The sequence below is a fragment of the Thermobia domestica genome, chromosome 18 (assembly GCF_964235325.1).
Source record: "Thermobia domestica chromosome 18, izTheDome1.hap1.1, whole genome shotgun sequence".
NCBI classification, from domain to species: domain Eukaryota; kingdom Metazoa; phylum Arthropoda; class Insecta; order Zygentoma; family Lepismatidae; genus Thermobia; species Thermobia domestica.
The window spans coordinates 4,054,894-4,073,540 of NC_137471.1; the positions used below are offsets into that span (position 1 = coordinate 4,054,894).

Sequence of the window (18,647 nt, forward strand, 5' to 3'; positions counted from 1 at the left end):
GTGAAATGTCTCGTCTCGTCTCGTGTCTCGAAAAATACAAACACAGTTTCTGAATTTGCTTAAAAATTTATTAACTCGGAATAAATTATTTGCCTTCGAAATGTATACCATCTTTTATTATTTCAAATGATCGAAATGATTCAATGTTTCAAATCCTACAAAGAACAGGGAATACCTAAAGCATTTTTTAAAAATGATTCTTACAAACAGCTTTCACTTCCATTTTTCAATTGATTCAAGTTTAATTATTTTGTGATAGTGCTCCAGATTCAAATACAAATGTAAAGCGTTCATCAGTGTTTTAGAAGATTTTATTCCGGGGGCTGGTGGAGATATCTACGTATAAAAATCTTGTTTTAGAAGTACAAGTAGAAGTGGCAATTTTATCAGTAACTAACTATTGTTTCATGGTCTTTCTCGTTCCGAACCAAGACAGAAACGTGTCAGCCTTTCTCGATACTGAGGTTTGAAAAGATGCTGATTTGACAACAAAATTTATCTTTTTTATTGTTTTATGATGTTATTCGAAGCTAAACCATTTTTTAAATGGGAAAGTTACATAGGCCTCCTTATTTGTTGAAGTGGCGCCAGGGGTTCTGAAAAAAGGATATCAGAATAAATGGGGAAATCTTGCCTTTCGACTGTACTGACGGTATTGACAAATGTTCCTATCGAAGTAATTATGGTTCAGTCGAATCTAAGCAGTCGTTGCTGGAAGATTGCAGTCGTGTTGTGTGTTGTGCTACCAAACAAAACTTGGTTAAAAGTTGTAATTTTAACCACTTGGTATAACAGCTCTTTTTGTGGGCCTCAACCTTTCTGGTGTTGCTACGAGACGAGACAGAACCATTTGATACGAGACGAGACGGGCACATCTTTTCTAGACGAGACGACACAGCCAGAAGTTTCGTCTTGTCTCGTGGCAACACTAGACTCTCTAGATATATCAGTAAATGGAATGACAACGTTCCTCACGTGTTAGCTCTCAGCCTCTTTCTTTCACTGATGTTTGTTTACATAGTAGATGAATATATAGAGAGTAACAAAAGGATGAGATATGCAGATTCTCCTGAAACCACATTAAAATTATAGCAGTATTTGGAGCTTGTTATAAATGGATTTACCGGGGAACTAAAATAATTCTTGGAATTGATCATACAATATTGATATAAAAAAAACATGGAAACAAGTAAAGACAAAGAACTGAAATCGTGAATTTGTTTTCAAAATACAGAAATCTCGAAGGAATATCTGTTTAGCCAACTTTAATTGTAAACGAATTTTGAATAAATTTTCATTCCCTGAATTCTTATAGATAAAAAATAGAAATCTTTCTTTTAGCGTACGAATGAGAGGCTTTAGGAAATTAGGCCAAGATAATTAAAATTATACTGTCCTTTACAAAATTTAAGGGGAATATCATGATCGAAAAAGCATCAGTCAAACTATAAAGGTCAGTGGTAGCTTTTGTCATTTCTTACGACCACTATATGCACCTTATTGCGAAAAATTTATTCGTATTATAAAACCGCTATCGTTCAATAAATGTCAAATTTAATAGATCTTGAGAGATGAAATTGTCATTACCTCTGTCGCATAATATATTCTAGCTTTGGGACCCATGCCATTATATGACTTTCACGATAAGTGACAAGAAGAATATAAATCCCAAGTTCAAAACGTAAGGAAAGAAACCGGCTGTTCGCCCTTCAAATTATGAAAATTGTACCAAGATGGTTGAAATTATGATTTTGTATTTCTTTACGAGAAAGAAGAATAAAAATAAAAATTGGAGCAATTCTAATCATGTATGTATAAGTCCACTATCTTCTTCAAGTTACTAAACTAACTTCAAGTGTTTCAACCATTTTTGACACATATCTCGAAAACTTTTAGTGATATTAGAGGCAAGAATACGTGGTTGATAATGAGCTTTTTAATTATGTCACAATACTTTTGAACTTTACCTTATGAGAAATGGCATATTCCAAAAATAATTCAGTACCACCCTAACCTGAATTTTACCAAAAGATTAGCGAAAGTGATACGGTGTGCGTCGTCCAGGGTTTAATTCCCGGTGTGGCACTCAAACATTGCTGTGTTGACCAAACATCGAGAAAAAAGTTGGGAAACTAAAAGATAGCGGAGTTCAATCTAGACAGCCGGATACGTTGGGTGTAGTTGTGCTGACCACTAACATAAGCCCGCTGCAGACTCAGATCACAAGGGACTGTTGCGCCAGGAGTTTATATATATATATATATATATATATGTATATATATATATATATATATATATATATATATATATATATATATATATTGGTGTTATTATTTTACCTTACCTCTCAGTAGCGTAAGGACGAATGGGCCTCCCCGCAAAAATGTTAAACGGACCCCCTCTATCCACATCCATGAGTCACGTAAAATTTACAGAGAACAGTTTTGACTTTCTATGTTCTATCTAGTGAGTCGCAACTTGCTCATATGCAAAAAAAATGCACATTATTATTATTATTATTATTATTATTATTATTATTATTATTATATTGTGCTATAGTTTTCGTCTATTCTGCTGTACCAACTTCGAGAGTCTCCGACATCCGACATTTTTAATGAGGTGTAGTCGCCCCACTTTTTGTTGTTTGGTTCGATGCTGGTTTCACTGTCCTTTTCCCACCTTTGAAATACATAAGCACGGCAGATCGCGAAAACTCGACAAGTCGCGCTGTTTCCGAAATGAAGCTCCTAGCCATTTACTCACCCTGATATATCGTCGTCCTTCCCCATTCAAGGCACAAGCACCACACTGACTAATCGAGTGAGATTCTTGTCACGTTTGGCGCGCGGTTGTGTTATGCCTTGTAGCTCTTATCTCTGCACAATGATTTCGTTCAAAAAGTAGCGAGTGGTCATAATGTTTTCGCTGGTCAGCATAAGTTTTGTTGGCATTTACTAAATAATCGCTCAGGTGTTACCGTCTTCACAGCTAAAAATGAGATATAGTTGGAACATCACATAATTTTTAACATCCTAACATTATAAAGTTTAACTTCGAAACTGAAATGGGCCTCTTTCTGTTCTGGGCCTCTTAATGTTGCGCCGCAGGCCCTTTAATTGCGCCGCAGCATTCTCTCTACTCAGAAGGATAGGGACAAATAGAAAAGTCAAAATTCATTCTGTCCATTTTTCAAGCATCATACACTTCAGGAAAAAAAAATCATAATACTGATATGTAAGAAAATATTGGTATTGTTTGTTTTCTGTATACAAAGAACCATTTAGGTTTTTTATCTCATATTCTGGTAATAATCGAAAAAAAAAAAGAAAAGAGCTTCATGTGATAAACGGACGAAAGAAAATTTGTCAACGCAATGCGAATGAAGTTCTCTACAACCTAATTCACGTTTTTCGTACAAAAACTCTATTCCTACCTGCAAAAAGAAAAGATTTCTGTTACCTGTCAATGGTTGAGATTTTGCCCTGCGGCTGGACAACACGGCTTGTAAAAATAGACTCTGACTGACTGCAGGTGCACGAAGAAAAAAAACTGTTGGATTCCTCTCCCCGCCCACTTCAATTGTGGATATCCTGGACACATTTAAACTGAGCGGTACGATCTTTCAGTTCTTCCCAGTAGAGGTACCAGCAGTGATTGCTAAATGAAAAAGTGAGCATCTGGTGGCGAAAAGGCGAAGTGCTAGGACAAGGGGGTGGGCACAGTAACCTTAAGATAGATTATTTCCAAAATCCTAATTCATATTATTTAGACAGTCTTAAAACTTGTTTTATTCTCCCAGATAAGCATACGAAACTCATACTTTCTCTCATCCGTTTCCTCTCACATTCTCATTCCACCAATTTTTCCATTATCATTCACTTGCCGTAATCATTCGTCTTCCTTAGCCTTAAGGGCATAATCGTGGGATGAAACTGGAAGATTTTCACATTGATGTCAAGAAAATAGTATGCTTCAAGATAAATTCTCATGCGAAGGTTTCTAGAAAATCGAGAGAAACAAATTTTTCTAGTGTCATTAGTTGCCAGTTGTCATTAAAAATATGTCATTAGTTGCCAATTGTTATTAAAAATACGTCATTAGTTTCCAGTTGTCATTAACAATATATCATTAGTTGCCAGTTGTCATTGAAAATATGTCATTAGTTGCCAATTGTTATTAAAAATACGTCATTAGTTTCCAGTTGTCATTAACAATATATCATTAGTTGCCAGTTGTCATTGAAAATATGTCATTAGTTGCCAATTGTCATTAAAAATACGTCATTAGTTTCCAGTTGTCATTAATAATATATCATTAGTTGCCAGTTGTCATTGAAAATATGTCATTAGTTGCCAATTGTTATTAAAAATACGTCATTAGTTTCCAGTTGTCATTAACAATATATCATTAGTTGCCAGTTGTCATTGAAAATATGTCATTAGTTGCGAATTGTTATTAAAAATACGTCATTAGTTTCCAGTTGTCATTAACAATATATCATTAGTTGCCAGTTGTCATTGAAAATATGTCATTAGTTGCCAATTGTCATTAAAAATACGTCATTAGTTTCCAGTTGTCATTAACAATATATCATTAGTTGCCAGTTGTCATTGAAAATATGTCATTAGTTGCCAATTGTCATTAAAAATACGTCATTAGTTTCCAGTTGTCATTAACAATATATCATTAATTGCCAGTTGTCATTGAAAATATGTCATTAGTTGCCAATTGTTATTAAAAATACGTCATTATTTTCCAGTTGTCATTAATAATATATCATTAGTTGCCAGTTGTCATTGAAAATATGTCATTAGTTGCCAATTGTTATTAAAAATACGTCATTAGTTTCCAGTTGTCATTAATAATATATCATTAGTTGCCAGTTGTCATTGAAAATATGTCATTAGTTGCCAATTGTTATTAAAAATACGTCATTAGTTTCCAGTTGTCATTAATAATATATCATTAGTTGCCAGTTGTCATTGAAAATATGTCATTAGTTGCCAATTGTTATTAAAAATACGTCATTAGTTTCCAGTTGTCATTAACAATATATCATTAGTTGCCAGTTGTCATTGAAAATATGTCATTAGTTGCCAATTGTTATTAAAAATACGTCATTAGTTTCCAGTTGTCATTAATAATATATCATTAGTTGCCAGTTGTCATTGAAAAAAATGTCATTAGTTGCCAATTGTCATTAAAAATACGTCATTAGTTTCCAGTTGTCATTAATAATATATCATTAGTTGCCAGTTGTCATTGAAAATATGTCATTAGTTGCCAATTGTCATTAAAAATACGTCATTAGTTTCCAGTTGTCATTAACAATATATCATTAGTTGCCAGTTGTCATTGAAAAAAATGTCATTAGTTGCCAATTGTCATTAAAAATACGTCATTAGTTTCCAGTTGTCATTAATAATATATCATTAGTTGCCAGTTGTCATTGAAAATATGTCATTAGTTGCCAATTGTCATTAAAAATACGTCATTAGTTTCCAGTTGTCATTAACAATATATCATTAGTTGCCAGTTGTCATTGAAAATATGTCATTAGTTGCCAATTGTTATTAAAAATACGTCATTAGTTTCCAGTTGTCATTAATAATATATCATTAGTTGCCAGTTGTCATTGAAAATATGTCATTAGTTGCCAATTGTCATTAAAAATACGTCATTAGTTTCCAGTTGTCATTAACAATATATCATTAGTTGCCAGTTGTCATTGAAAATATGTCATTAGTTGCCAATTGTTATTAAAAATACGTCATTAGTTTCCAGTTGTCATTAACAATATATCATTAGTTGCCAGTTGTCATTGAAAAAAATGTCATTAGTTGCCAATTGTCATTAAAAATACGTCATTAGTTTCCAGTTGTCATTAACAATATATCATTAGTTGTCAGTTGTCATTAAAAATATATTATTAGTTGCCATAGTTGCCAGCTGTCATGATAAATGTATCATTAGTTGCCATTTGTCATTCAAAATATATTATTACCAGTTGTTATTAAAAATACGTCATTAGTTTCCAATTGTCATTATCAATATATCATTAGTTGTCATTCAAAATATATTATTAGTTGCCAATTGTTATTAAAAATACGTCATTAGTTTCCAGTTGTCATTAATAATATATCATTAGTTGCCAATTGTCATTGAAAATATGTCATTAGTTGCCAATTGTTATTAAAAATACGTCATTAGTTTCCAGTTGTCATTAATAATATATCATTAGTTGCCAGTTGTCATTGAAAATATGTCATTAGTTGCCAATTGTCATTAAAAATACGTCATTAGTTTCCAGTTGTCATTAATAATATATCATTAATTGCCAGTTGTCATTGAAAATATGTCATTAGTTGCCAATTGTTATTAAAAATACGTCATTAGTTTCCAGTTGTCATTAACAATATGTCATTAGTTGCCAGTTGTCATTGAAAATATGTCATTAGTTGCCAATTGTTATTAAAAATACGTCATTAGTTTCCAGTTGTCATTAATAATATATCATTAGTTGCCAGTTGTCATTGAAAATATGTCATTAGTTGCCAATTGTCATTAAAAATACGTCATTAGTTTCCAGTTGTCATTAATAATATATCATTAATTGCCAGTTGTCATTGAAAATATGTCATTAGTTGCCAATTGTTATTAAAAATACGTCATTAGTTTCCAGTTGTCATTAATAATATATCATTAATTGCCAGTTGTCATTGAAAATATGTCATTAGTTGCCAATTGTCATTAAAAATACGTCATTAGTTTCCAGTTGTCATTAATAATATATCATTAGTTGCCAGTTGTCATTGAAAATATGTCATTAGTTGCCAATTGTTATTAAAAATACGTCATTAGTTTCCAGTTGTCATTAACAATATATCATTAGTTGCCAGTTGTCATTGAAAATATGTCATTAGTTGCCAATTGTTATTAAAAATACGTCATTAGTTTCCAGTTGTCATTAATAATATATCATTAGTTGCCAGTTGTCATTGAAAATATGTCATTAGTTGCCAATTGTCATTAAAAATACGTCATTAGTTTCCAGTTGTCATTAATAATATATCATTAATTGCCAGTTGTCATTGAAAATATGTCATTAGTTGCCAATTGTTATTAAAAATACGTCATTAGTTTCCAGTTGTCATTAACAATATGTCATTAGTTGCCAGTTGTCATTGAAAATATGTCATTAGTTGCCAATTGTTATTAAAAATACGTCATTAGTTTCCAGTTGTCATTAATAATATATCATTAGTTGCCAGTTGTCATTGAAAATATGTCATTAGTTGCCAATTGTCATTAAAAATACGTCATTAGTTTCCAGTTGTCATTAATAATATATCATTAATTGCCAGTTGTCATTGAAAATATGTCATTAGTTGCCAATTGTTATTAAAAATACGTCATTAGTTTCCAGTTGTCATTAACAATATATCATTAGTTGCCAGTTGTCATTGAAAATATGTCATTAGTTGCCAATTGTTATTAAAAATACGTCATTAGTTTCCAGTTGTCATTAATAATATATCATTAGTTGCCAGTTGTCATTGAAAATATGTCATTAGTTGCCAATTGTCATTAAAAATACGTCATTAGTTTCCAGTTGTCATTAATAATATATCATTAATTGCCAGTTGTCATTGAAAATATGTCATTAGTTGCCAATTGTTATTAAAAATACGTCATTAGTTTCCAGTTGTCATTAACAATATATCATTAGTTGCCAGTTGTCATTGAAAATATGTCATTAGTTGCCAATTGTTATTAAAAATACGTCATTAGTTTCCAGTTGTCATTAATAATATATCATTAGTTGCCAGTTGTCATTGAAAATATGTCATTAGTTGCCAATTGTCATTAAAAATACGTCATTAGTTTCCAGTTGTCATTAACAATATATCATTAGTTGCCAGTTGTCATTGAAAATATGTCATTAGTTGCCAATTGTCATTAAAAATACGTCATTAGTTTCCAGTTGTCATTAATAATATATCATTAGTTGCCAGTTGTCATTGAAAATATGTCATTAGTTGCCAATTGTCATTAAAAATACGTCATTAGTTTCCAGTTGTCATTAACAATATATCATTAGTTGCCAGTTGTCATTGAAAATATGTCATTAGTTGCCAATTGTTATTAAAAATACGTCATTAGTTTCCAGTTGTCATTAACAATATATCATTAGTTGCCAGTTGTCATTGAAAATATGTCATTAGTTGCCAATTGTTATTAAAAATACGTCATTAGTTTCCAGTTGTCATTAATAATATATCATTAGTTGCCAGTTGTCATTGAAAATATGTCATTAGTTGCCAATTGTTATTAAAAATACGTCATTAGTTTCCAGTTGTCATTAACAATATATCATTAGTTGCCAGTTGTCATTGAAAATATGTCATTAGTTGCCAATTGTTATTAAAAATACGTCATTAGTTTCCAGTTGTCATTAACAATATATCATTAGTTGCCAGTTGTCATTGAAAATATGTCATTAGTTGCCAATTGTTATTAAAAATACGTCATTAGTTTCCAGTTGTCATTAACAATATATCATTAGTTGCCAGTTGTCATTGAAAATATGTCATTAGTTGCCAATTGTTATTAAAAATACGTCATTAGTTTCCAGTTGTCATTAATAATATATCATTAGTTGCCAGTTGTCATTGAAAATATGTCATTAGTTGCCAATTGTCATTAAAAATACGTCATTAGTTTCCAGTTGTCATTAACAATATATCATTAGTTGCCAGTTGTCATTGAAAATATGTCATTAGTTGCCAATTGTCATTAAAAATACGTCATTAGTTTCCAGTTGTCATTAACAATATATCATTAGTTGCCAGTTGTCATTGAAAAAAATGTCATTAGTTGCCAATTGTCATTAAAAATACGTCATTAGTTTCCAGTTGTCATTAACAATATATCATTAGTTGTCAGTTGTCATTAAAAATATATTATTAGTTGCCATAGTTGCCAGCTGTCATGATAAATGTATCATTAGTTGCCATTTGTCATTCAAAATATATTATTACCAGTTGTTATTAAAAATACGTCATTAGTTTCCAATTGTCATTAACAATATATCATTAGTTGTCAGTTGTCATTCAAAATATATTATTAGTTGACAATCATTAAAAATATGTCATTAGTTTCCAGTTGTCATTAACAATATATCATTAGTTGCCAGTTGTCATTAACTAACTAACTAACTAACTAACTCTATGGCCTATGGAACCCGGAGGTTCAGTGCCGCGTTCACAAAAGCTCTCCACTGACTTCTATCCTTAGCTAATTGGATCCAGTTTCTACTTTGTATTCCTATCTCTGCGAGATCCATCTTAATATTATCCTCCCATCTGCGCCTAGGTCTTCCTAATGGTCGTTTTCCAATGGGTCTACCAGTCAAGACTTTGAAAGCGTTTCTACTTTCTTCCATTCTAGCTACATGACCTGCCCACCTAAGCCTCCTAGACTTGACGACCCTAACAATGTTGGGTAAACCGTATAAACTATGTAGTTCCTCGTTATGAAGCTTTCGCCATTCCCCATTCTCGTTCCTCTTGGGTCCGAATATTCTTCTCAGGATCCTGTTCTCAAATACTTTCAGTCTATGTTCTTCCCTCAGAGTAAGCGACCATGTTTCGCAACCATACAGAACAACAGGCATGATTATCGTTTTATATATTTTAAACTTCAAATTCCTCGACAGAATTCGCGACAACAAGAGATTTTGAACCGAATAGTAACACGAATTCCCTGCTTTTAGACGACATTTAATTTCTTCGTGAATATGATTTTCATCTGTTAATATTGAGCCATTTGTCATTAAAAATATATTATTAGTTGCCATAGTTGCCAGCTGTGATGATAAATGTATCATTAGTTTCCAGTTGTCATTAACAATGTCATTAGTTGCCAGTTGTCATTAACAACATCATTAATTGTCTCATGGATTTGAACATTTTTATTTTCTTGGAATATTTATTTTATTTTTTATTTACTTATTAGTAAATACATATGGATTAACTAGCAGAATGTGTTTTGTTGTTTAATTTCTCGTAACAGTAATGCAGTTACTACTTGTAATATAATGTACGTAATATAATTGAGTTATTGGTACGTAAATGATTAAAATGAAAGAATATATTCGATTAGTTCCATATTTCTTTCGTCTTTACAGGAAAGTATTCGTCAAATTGAGCAAACCTTAAATCAGCAAATGTTCGGAACATCAGAAGACCCGTTAGTGTCAACAACGTTAAATACGCAAGAAAAGACAATAACATTTTCTGAAGGGGAGAGGCAGATCATCACTTCAGCCGATGAGCAGCATCTAATTTCTTCCAGTGATATTACTCAGGAAAATATTCATTCTGCAGCGCAAGAAGTTCTTAATTCTGCTCCCGCAAGTACGTTCCACTTAGAAAACCAGTCCGACGCAGATCCGAATATGAACGACACGTTGGTTACACAACGTCATCTGATGAATGATCCCAGTCAACCCAGTATCCTCGTGGAAACGAACACAGAAAGCCAACAAGACGCACAGTTTTGTCAGCAAGTACTTAATGTCAGACCTGAGATCCAAGTGTCTCTTGCTAATGGTCGAACGCTTACGTTAACCGAGAATACTGTTGCACCTTCGAAGAAGACAGTGCGAAAGAATGGTGTTCAGTCGGAGAGTGTACATCAAGAACAAGACAACACGGTGTTCAACCAACCATTTGATCAACAAAGCTTTGATTCGTCAGTATTTTCTGGCATTACTTTGCAGGTTAGTATAGGCTTGTTTCAATAGATTATGTAAATAGCACGTCCTCAAATCACGTAAGAATTATGGGAAAGTTATCAGATTCTTTTAAGTTCATAAAATTGTAAGTAACCACTGTCAGTTAAAAGGTGGAGATTCTTGATGGGAACTCTCGGTCGAAAAGGTGTAACAGCTTTTGAGTGAAGTTTTTCTTGGGTTTTCCTCATTCACACCAGGTGAATGCCGGAATGGTGCCTAACTTGCATGTCCCAGGCCGCTTGCTTTTTCCTTCCCCCAGATAGTGTGCTCGTTGAAGGACATCATCCCTCATACGTGGCGGGTTTAAGCCCATATATGTCAGTAATCTCCAGAAATGTGTGTGTAAATGAATGAATAAATAAAAAAGGTTGATGTGACAAGTCGTTAACAATAATCTTTAATACTACCACTGGGGAGCACGGTGGCTCAGCTACAGGGTAGGTCAGTAGCGTACGCAGGAATTTATTTTGGGGAGGGTCCAAACTCAATATGAGGGTATTTTATATTAAAATTCCTAAAATTAGGCTAAATTTACATAAAAGTCGAAATTTCGGGGGGGGGGGGGTCCGGACCCCCAGGACCCACCCCCTGCGTACATCCCTGGGGTAGGTTACCTTTGGTGCGTGGGGAACCAGGTTCGAGCTCCGGCCAAGTAAGTTGGTGGTGCAAAACATCGTGTCCATGGATTTTCTCGGGGTACTCCCGTTTTCTCCTACATTTTTATTCTACCAATTCTATCATCATTCACTTGCTTTAATCATCGTCTCCTTCAGCCTAAAGAGCATAAACGTGGAACGTTGAACTGAACGATTCCATTTCAATATTACTTCTGCTGCTACCTTCTTTTTATTTTTATTATTATTATTATTATTGACATTGCACTTTCCCAATAAATTGGCAAATTCTCTTTAACTACACTCGTTTGTGTGCAAAACTTCTTTCCCTTACTACTTTACTTTCTACCATACCTTCTATCGCATTCATAATCAAACAATTTCTTCTCAAGCAGTGCCTTAAACCAGTGTCTTTTAACTATTTTAAGTATTGCACTATAATGAAATGCCTTAATTATTATAGTCATACTGTAGCATTTTATCATCATTGTACTATTACACAGAACTTCCGTATTTTCATAGGAGTTACAACGAATATTCGGACCCAAGAGGAACGGGAATGGGAAATGGCGGAAACTTCATAACGAGGAACTACATAATTTATACGGTTTACCCAACATTGTTAGAGTCGTCTAGTGTAGGAGGCTTAGGTGAGCAGGTCATGTAGCTAGAATGGAAGAAAGTAGAAACGCTTTCAAAGTCTTGACTGAAAGACCAATCGGAAAACGACCATTAGGAAGACCTAAGTGGAGATGGGAGGACAATATTAAGATGGATCTCGCAGAGATTGGAATACAAAGTAGAAACTGGATGCAGTTAGCTAAGGATAGAAGTCAGTGGAGAGCTTTTGTGAACGCGGCATTGAACCTCCGGGTTCCATAGGCCATAGAGTTAGTGAGTTAGTTAGTTACAAACAGTAGGAGGAGCTCCGTAGTCTAGTTAGGCTGTTGGACTCATGTCCACATGGTCCCGGGTTCGATTCCCGGCCGTTGCTTCCACCTAGCGTCGTGATGCAAATTGGGAAGTCATGTCAATAAAAGACGTGACGGCAACTAGGTGTAGAAAGCACTAGAGATAGAGCGACGCAACGCAGTGGACATTTCATCGCAACGCTAGACGTAATTTAGCCGATCGATAACGTATGAGCGACTCAGGCACAGAAAAGGCTGTCACGCCAGTGGTTAATTACAGACATTAGGAGTTAAGGAAAAATGGTAAAGAAATTTGGTAACATTTCGGCGATAGCTCAGTGGTAGAGCGTTCACCTCCGGTGCTTGGGGTCCCTGATTCGATCCCAGCTCTCGCCGTGTGAACTTTGTGGTGGACTCGTGGGTTTTCTCGGGGTTCTCCCACTTTCTTCATTCCACCATTTCATTCATTTCTCATCATCACCGTCTCCTTTAGCCTAACCGGCATAAACGTGAGACGTAAAACTCAAAAGATTTCATTTAATTTTTTTTAAGTAAACTAGGAAGTACAAATAACAGATCGACAACAAAGTGAATCATAATATTGTGAAAGCTCTGAATAATGGACACCAGTGAGACATGATTATTTGTCCGTAATTTGAGAAGTGTCCGTTATCAAGAGGCCACACAAATTTAGATTACTCATGGCTCTTGCAGCGATTGTATGAGGAATACATCAAATACATTATTCATAAATGTAAATAGAGGCTAATATCGAAGTATGTGCTCAGGGTTCTAATTACTGGAAGAATGATGAGATATTTAGAAGATATCCCAGTAGCGGCTCGTGAAATATAAAATGGGTGGAGCATATCGAAAATATTTACATAATAGTAGAAGTTATTTAGCCCTTTTAAGATCTTGCTTTTTTTAGGTAAATTATAGACTTTCAGTCAAGCGGCTACAGCATCAGTTCTATTTATCGTAGTAACATGGTTCATACCTCGTTCATTTCGCAATAGAGCACCTTTAAAATCGTACCATTCATATTTCCCTATCATGACCCTGAGGCGGGGAATTTTCAGAGAAATCGGGATTTTTCTCTGATTTTTTTTTTTAAATTTTGAGCCCCTGGACCCCCCTGTGTTCACGCAGAGACCTGAAAGTCAACTGGAAAATACTAAGGGGTGTACTAAATATGTGTACCAATTTTCAAACTTTTATTTTGAATAGTAAGGGCGGGAAAAATATTATCAATAATCCCCGCAATGCCCAGACTACCGCAAAAGACCCTGATCTCAGGTTAAAAAAAAAAAAAAAAATTAAAAAATCCTGAGACATCCATATTTAACCTAGGATCATGGTTCGTTCATCATTCTCTTCAGAATTGAACTGCCTTTCAAACGGTACCATTCACATGTCTCCATCATGTATCTGAGGTGGAAAAATCGCGAGGAAAGGGATTTTTTTTGGTTAAAATGTCAATTTTTTAAAACTTTTTGCCCCTCTGGACCCTCTCTGTCTTAACGCAGAGATCTGGAAAAATGTAATAAATACTACTCAGTGGAGTGAATGTTTGTGCAAAATTTCAGTCTTCTGGGTGCAAAAGTAAACAAGCAAGCAAGCAAAAAATTAAAAAAAAAAAATCCCCTATAAAACAGGATCTTGGGTAAAAATTTCCTGAGACATCTCTAATTAGCCTAGGATCATGGTTCGCACATTATTCTCTTCAGAATAGAACTGCCTTTCAGACGGTACCATTCACATGTCTTCATCATGTATCTAAGACGTAAAAGTAGTGAAAAAAAAGGGATTCTTTTGGTAAAAAAAAATATTTTTTTTTTACCTTTTTGCCCCTCTGGACCGCTCCCCTCTGTGCTAACGCAGAGATCTGAAAAAATCTGATAAATAATACTCGGTGGACTACATGTTTGTGCAAAATTTCAATCTTCTAGGTGCAAAAATATGATGAAAATAGGTCTAACAAAAAAAATATTTTTTTAAAGTTATGATGTCATCACCTCCTATGTCTCGACACAAGAAGGCGTGAAACCATACGTACATACGTAACGTGTTCTACTATGCCTCTAGACTTGAAAAAAAATCAAAACAGACGAAAAAGGTCAAATAGCAGAGTTATAACGCAAAGTTCCAGAAAACATCCGTATGGTACAAATTGTACCATAAGATCTTTAAAGGGTTAAGCAAAAGTTACGTAGTTTATATATATATAATACCATTATTAGTCTTCTACTTTTGGCAATAACAGATTCCTCTACTACATGTTTAATGAGGCTCGGAATGCGTTCACCATGCTTTACTCCAATAACAGCATTGTCAGATCATTTAGCTTCCGTTTCTTGTGAAATTGAACGACAATAATCGTAGAGAATTTTAGTTCGACTTCCGTAGTCCAAATTGGATAATTATTATTAACATCATCGCACGCTCTGAAAATATTTACAACATACTATTACCATGGAAAAATCCTCGAAGAAACGTTAAATTAAAGGCATAATTTTGCGACTGTACAATAATTCTAAACAAGTTGGCAGTTTTGGACGTTTTATCCTCTTGTATATTTTCAAAATTATTTTTAAAAAATGACGGCTTCTGTTCAAGAGTTATCATACGGAGTAACGTACAACACAAACGTAAGTACTAACAAGACAATCTTATGTGTCTAACTGCGTGACCGTAATAATAATAATAATAATAATATAAGAAGAAATAATTTGAATATCTACGCTTGTACTGTGTGTTTGTGAAAGTTGATCGTTAATTTGCATATACAAACAGGCTGAAGGTTTAGAAGAACTGTCTCGATAAATAAGACAAAATAACGGGAGAATGGAGGGTAGCATGAAATTTCACAGCGTGTCTACTTGTTACCGAATATAGTGCTAATAATTAGAATCGTCGAACACGATTGACAAACATCGATTTTATGGGAAGGAAGCAGAATTTCAAGCGCGAAAGATAATTATGTTGTTGGAATTTTTCAAATCAGGATTCACAAAAAAAGGAGGGCAGGTGGAAGTTCCAAGAGCCCTAATTTTCAACAATATATAATAGAAGTATATGAACTTTGAATAATAATAATAATATGATCAGAGTGAAAGTACATTCGTTAAAGGTAACTTGGAAGCATTAAGAAAAGATATTTTTGAAGTGTTAAAAATTGTTCCGTGTTTTAGTAAGAACACTAAAATTTCAAGTTTTCAGCTTACATCCTGACAGGATGCATAAGGATATTTATTAAAAAGCCTTCAGGTTGATAAACCTTTGGGTAGGCTTAGAATGAGAAGATAATAATACAGGACAAAATCTAAGTTGAAAGATAATAACAATCCTTCGAAGCGCAGAATGGGATTTAATGTCTGACTCTTGTTTCTGGGCATTGTACTGTACGTTAATTAGTGCTCATCTCAGTGTTAAGTATAATTGTTATGTCAAGGGTATTTTTTTTGTGTGTTCTTTCATCCCGTGTCACCAAATTATAAGACGTGGGCCTACTATTTATGTAGGCTCTGAATTACATGAATTCCCACCAAGAATTAAACCCTTCCCTCTTGCATCAAAAATGGTAACGCTAACCATTTAGTTACACGGGGCAGTTTTTAGTGCAGATAAACTGTTAAGTGTTAAAAATTGTTTCCTTAAAGTTAACTCTTCGTTTATATTTATTTCTTTCAGAACGATCCTCTTGAATTGAGTGGCCTAGGAGCTGGTGGAAGCATCACATCTAACATAGGCAACATACTACCATCTTCAGAAACACAGAGCGAACTTGTTGAGGACCCGGAAAGTGATAGGCTACAAAGTAACAGAGACTCAGAGGGAAATAGGCGTTATTCGTAAGTAATTTCAACGAAAAATAAATAAATAAATAAATATTAATAGTAATGGAATGAAGTGTAATTTCATCGCATATTTCGATTTGAGTTATGCTTTTCCTCTGTCACCAGACCTCTACTTTTTTATTGTTATTATCCTAACTGATTTTTGAAATATCGGTGGTAGTTTATAAGGTCGTACTATATCTTGAAACATAATTAAAAGTGAAAAATCTACATTTACGTTCGGGATAGCCTGAAAAAAAGTCCTCCTCCCCATGGGGCCATATATCTGTTCTCGCTTAATGTGAATAATCAATATTCTTTCAGTACTACTTTTCATCCCCCTGTGTATTGAAATCCTCTCGGGGGCCAGGAAAACACTAACTTCACTTTTTTTCATGGTAATTTCAAAGATGAAAAGCTATAATTACAATTCGGAGAGATCAAATTTCAAAAACAGAGTCGTCATCTCTAACTCTAACTCAGTTTGTAGAATGAAAGATGAAATAGTTCTACGAAATTTACATGAATCACAAAGCGAAAACCCTTCTAAACTTCTGAGACTTATATCATTATGAATGTTTTAAGCACATATTGTTAGGTATTTAATAAATGTCTTTTAAGAAGTTACTTATCAATATATTTGAAGAGCTATTACAGATACATAGTGAGAAGTAGCAAGAGTTAATTACAATTGAAACTCTTCGAGGGGCCGCTGTGGCTCAGTGGTAGAGCGTTCACCTCTGGTGCCTGGAGTCCTTGGTTCGACCCCAGCTCATACCAAGTGAACTTTGTGGTGGACACACACCGTGTGCATGTTTTTTTTTCGGGTTCTCCCGTTTCCTCCCACTTTATTCATTCCACCATTTCATTCATTCCTCATTCTTATCGTCTCTTTTAGCCTAGCTGCATAACCATGGGACGTAAAACTTAAAGATTTTGAAACTCTTCAATTCTTCATACAACAAATACGAACGATTATAGTAATATTTAGGTTAAAGACGGGTAAATCAGCGGGATTTAATTCCCCACCAAGGAGATACTGTGGCCTGGGCTCTGATGCGAGGAACCTTGGTCGAACATGTGAGCTTGTGGTAGATTACATCGTATCCAAAGTTTTCTGTGATTTCTCCCAAAGATCCCACCAATTCTTCCAAAATTTTAAGTTTTCATTATTATCCATCTCCTTTATCTAAACAGCGTAACCATACGATTTTAAACTAAAGGTTCAATGTCGTTTCATATGCCCTCTATTTTTTAGTGTAATTTTAGCGTTGTGTTGTACATAAGTTGTCTTTTTTAGACTTATTTTCTTTATAATAATCTGAATTGGGCCCCTCATATCACAACTGTTTCTTATGGTAATAAGTCAAATTACACAACTGATGCTTGCTGATAAATTAGGAGAGTGATTGCTTATTGTATTGCGCCTTTGTCCTTATTAGTACCGAGACAATTTTGATAAAAGCTGCCGCTTCAATCATTCTGTGAATGTTGGTGTTGATACTATTCACACCCCTGTTTTGTTGTCGGTTTCTTCATATGAGTCACAAATTTCGTTTACTATCCTGCTAGAATTGTTTCATTATATTAAAGTTGGAAAAACTATTCTCATCCTTCCACTTTATTTATTGTAAATATCATACTGGCAATTATAAGATTAATGAGGAAACATGGAATATTAACATCATTTTATTAAGAGGCCACGGTGGCTCAGTGGTAGAGCGCTTACCTGTGGTGCGTGGGGTCGGTGGTTCGATCCCCGGCCAAGGAAGTTTGTGGTAGACATCATGTCCGTGGGTTTTCTCGGGGTACTCCGGTTTCCTCCCATTTTTCATTCCACCAATTCTTCCATCATCATTCACTTGCTTTAATCATCGTCTCCCTTAGTCTAACGGGCATTATCATGAGACGTTAAACTGTAAGATTTCATTTCATTCGATAGATGTAAGCTACTATACAGGGCTCATAGCGAGTCACTTTTTTTAAAAACTAAAAGTTAAAACTTTTTTTCAAGTTGATACAAGTTAAAACTTTTTTTCAAGTTGATACTAAAAGTTACTTTTTTTGGGAGGTAATGTGACTTTTTCGTGTGATTTATGTTTTGCATTGGCAGTTTTCTAAGAAAAATATAAAAAATAAATGGAAAAAGGCGGAAACTTGTTACTCATTACTCTTCTGAAAGCTTCAGTACTTGCTCCACATGTGAAACAGTCTGCTTTATTCTTACTTCAGCTTTTATTCTTTCTAAAGCACAGTGGATGGTTGGTGGATGCTTAAGCTCTCAAGATGAGGTTAAGAACCCTTCTGTGTCTATTCTTTCTTCTATCATAATAGTCTTTTAGTTTTCTCTCGTAATAGTTAATGCTCCGCTCAACGTTGTGTGGTTCATCATGTTCGTCTTGTGTTATGCTTCTTGTATGTTCTTCTTAAGAATAGGTGATGAATTTGAATATTTCACAGCTTTGAGAATTCTCAATGCTAAGTT

At 34.1% G+C, this 18,647-nt stretch overlaps 1 protein-coding gene across 4 annotated transcripts in view; it reads left to right on the forward strand.

The window, feature by feature from the left end:
- The window catches only part of LOC145675490 (zinc finger protein 236-like), a 134,333-nt gene that overhangs the window by 102,540 nt on the left and 13,146 nt on the right, over positions 1–18,647 (forward strand). For all 4 annotated transcript variants that reach the window (XM_081745936.1, XM_081745938.1, XM_081745937.1 and 1 more), the window contains exons 20-21: positions 10,190–10,783; positions 16,017–16,177. In XM_081745936.1, the coding sequence (XP_081602062.1) occupies positions 10,190–10,783; positions 16,017–16,177 (755 nt within the window). The remainder of the gene's footprint in view (positions 1–10,189; positions 10,784–16,016; positions 16,178–18,647) is intronic.